The sequence below is a fragment of the Calidris pugnax genome, unplaced genomic scaffold, assembly GCF_001431845.1.
Source record: "Calidris pugnax isolate Ruff unplaced genomic scaffold, ASM143184v1 scaffold735, whole genome shotgun sequence".
NCBI classification, from domain to species: Eukaryota; Metazoa; Chordata; class Aves; order Charadriiformes; family Scolopacidae; genus Calidris; species Calidris pugnax.
The window spans coordinates 4,217-6,886 of NW_015091403.1; the positions used below are offsets into that span (position 1 = coordinate 4,217).

The following is a 2,670-nucleotide window of genomic DNA, read 5'->3' on the forward strand; positions in this document are numbered from 1 at the left end:
GGGTCCAGGGCACCCATGGGTGCTCCCCGTTGGGTGGTGGCATCTCAGGGGCTTCCAGATCTTCTCTCCAGCGCCTCCCCATGACTTCAGGTTGCTCCCAGTTGGGTGGAGGCATCTCCAGGGCTCCATAACCACCTCCAAACCCCCTCTCCAGACCTCCCCATGGCTCCTGGTGTCTTCCAGTTGGGTGAAGGCATCTCAAGGGCTTCCATATCTCCTCTCCAGCACCTCCTGTTGACTATTGGTCACTCCCAGTTGGGTGGAGGCATCTCAAGAGCTCCATAACCACCTCCAAACCCCCTCTCCACGGCTGTTGGTTGCTCCCAGTTGGGTGGAGGCATCTCAAGGGCTTCCGTATCTCCTCTCCACTGCCTCCCCTTGAGTCCTGGTGTCTTCCAGTTGAGTGGAGGCATCTCCAGGGCTCCATAACTACCTCCAACCCCCCCACCCAGGGCTCCAGAGCACCCAGGGGTCCTCCCAGTTGGATGAAGGCATCTCAAGGGCTTCCGTATCTCCTCCCCACCACCTCCCCTTGAGTCCTGCTGTCTTCCAGTTGGGTGTAGACATCTCTAGGGCTCCACAACTACCTCCAAACCCCCTCTTACCCCCTCCTACCCCCCAACCCAAGAGTCCAGAGCACCCATGGGTGCCCCTCCACTCTAGTTGAGGAAGCGTCGGCAGCGCTTGGCCCCGCAGTTGCAGGGCAGTTTGGCGGCGGGTTCCTCGATGGGGAACTTGTAGTCGTAGGTGAGCTCCTCCCCCCGCAGGATGCGGCGCAGGGCGAAGATGACGATGCGCTTGTGGCCTTCCACGTGGATGACGCGGGAGTAGCAGTTGGGCTCGCAGGAGTGGTTGATGAAGCGGGCGGCGCTGCCGTGCATGGTGGCGTCCACCACCTCCGCCTCGTCGATGCGGAACATGTAGCAGCCGATGCCCTGGGGTGGGGTGGGGTGGGGTGGAGAAGACCGAAAAAGAAAGGGAGGTGAGATTGGGTGGTTGGTGGTGGTGGGGAATGGTCTCCGTGGGGTGGGGAGGTGAAGGGGGGGAGGGCATCATTGGGGTGGGGACACCATGATGGGACGTCAGGATGGGATGGAGACACCACCAGGGGATGTCATCATGGGATGGGGACACCACCAGGGACATCCTGATGGGATGTAGACACCACCAGGGGATGGAGACACCATGAAGGGACATCATCATGGGATGGGGACACCATGAAGGGACATCATGAAGGGATGGGGACACCATGATGGGATGGGGACACCATGAAGAAACATCATGATGGGATGGGGACACCATCATGAGATGGGGACACCATCATGGGTTGAGGACATCGTGATGCGGTGGGGACACCATGAAGGAACATCATGATGGGATGGGGACACCATGATGGGACGTCATCATGGGATGGGGACACCATGATGGGGTGGGGACACCATGAAGACATGTCATGATGGGATGGGGACACCATGATGGGACGTCATCATGGGATGGGGGCACCATCAAGGAACATCATGATGGGATGGGGACACCATGAAGGGATGGAGACACCATGAAGGGACATCCTGATGGGATGGGGACACCATGAAGGGATGGAGACACCATCAAGGGATGGGGACACCATGATGGGATGGGGACACCATGATGGGATGACACCATGGGATGGAGACACCATCAAGGGACGTCATCATGGGATGGGGACACCATCAGGGGATGAGGACACCATCATGGGATGGAGACACCATGAAGGGACGTCAGGATGGGATGAGGACACCATCAAGGGATGGGGACACCATGAGGGGACATCATCATGGGATGGGGTCACCACCAGGGGATGGGGACACCATGAAGGGACGTCAGGATGGGATGTGGACACCATCATGGGACATCATGATGGGGTGGGGACACCATGAAGACACGTCATGATGGGATGGGGACACCATGATGGGATGACATCATGGGATGGGGACACCATCAAGGGACATCCTGATGGGATGGGGACACCATGAAGGGATGGAGACACCATGATGGGACGTCAGGATGGGATGGGGACACCATGAAGACACGTCATGATGGGATGGGGACACCATCAAGGGACACCATGATGGGATGGGGACACCATCAAGGGATGTCATCATGGGATGGGGACACCATGAAGGGACACCCCGATGGGATGGGGACATGAAGCACCCGATGCCCCAGGAGATGGGGACACGATCCCTGAGCAGATGATGCCCCACGTCCCCATGGGGTCTCCACGTCCCCAGGGACCACCAGGGGTGACCCCAGTGTGTCCACAAGGTGCCCCTGAGATCCCACCTCCCTCTTGACCTTCTCCCGATCCTCAACGAGCCCCAGGAGGATCCCACCCCACGTCCCCATGGGGTCTCCACGTCCCCAGGGGCCACCGGGGGTGACCCCAGTGTGTCCCTAAAGTGTCCTCAAGGTGTCCCCGAGGTGTCCTCAAAGTCCCTGAGATCCCACCTCCCTCTTGACCTTCTCCCAATCCTCAGCGAGCCCCAGGGGGATCCCACCCCACGTCCCCATGGGGTCTCCACGTCCCCAGGGGCCACCGGGGGTGACCCCAGTGTGTCCCTAAAGTGTCCTCAAGGTGTCCCCGAGGTGTCCTCAAAGTCCCCGAGATCCCACCTCCCTCTTGATCTTCTC

General features: G+C 59.6%; 1 protein-coding gene across 1 annotated transcript; it reads right to left on the reverse strand.

The window, feature by feature from the left end:
- Positions 1–6: 6 nt before the first annotated feature.
- On the reverse strand, positions 7–2,385 carry LOC106899530 (histone-lysine N-methyltransferase 2B-like). Its single transcript, XM_014961406.1, has 2 exons — positions 2,323–2,385; positions 7–935 (listed from the first exon to the last, which is right to left on the reverse strand). The coding sequence occupies exons 1-2, from the start codon at positions 2,383–2,385 to the stop codon at positions 660–662; spliced, it is 339 nt and encodes a 112-aa protein (XP_014816892.1). The 3' UTR covers positions 7–659.
- Between the last annotated feature and the right edge of the window lie 285 nt (positions 2,386–2,670).

Coding starts and splice junctions, on each gene's coding strand:
- LOC106899530 (XM_014961406.1), bottom strand. CDS start 2,385: ATGGGGACGTGGGGTGGGATCCTCCTGGGGCTCGTTGAGGATCGGGAG. Junction 936..2,322: donor GGGAGAAGGTCAAGAGGGAG/GTGGGATCTCAG, acceptor ACCCCACCCCAG/GGCATCGGCTGCTACATGTT.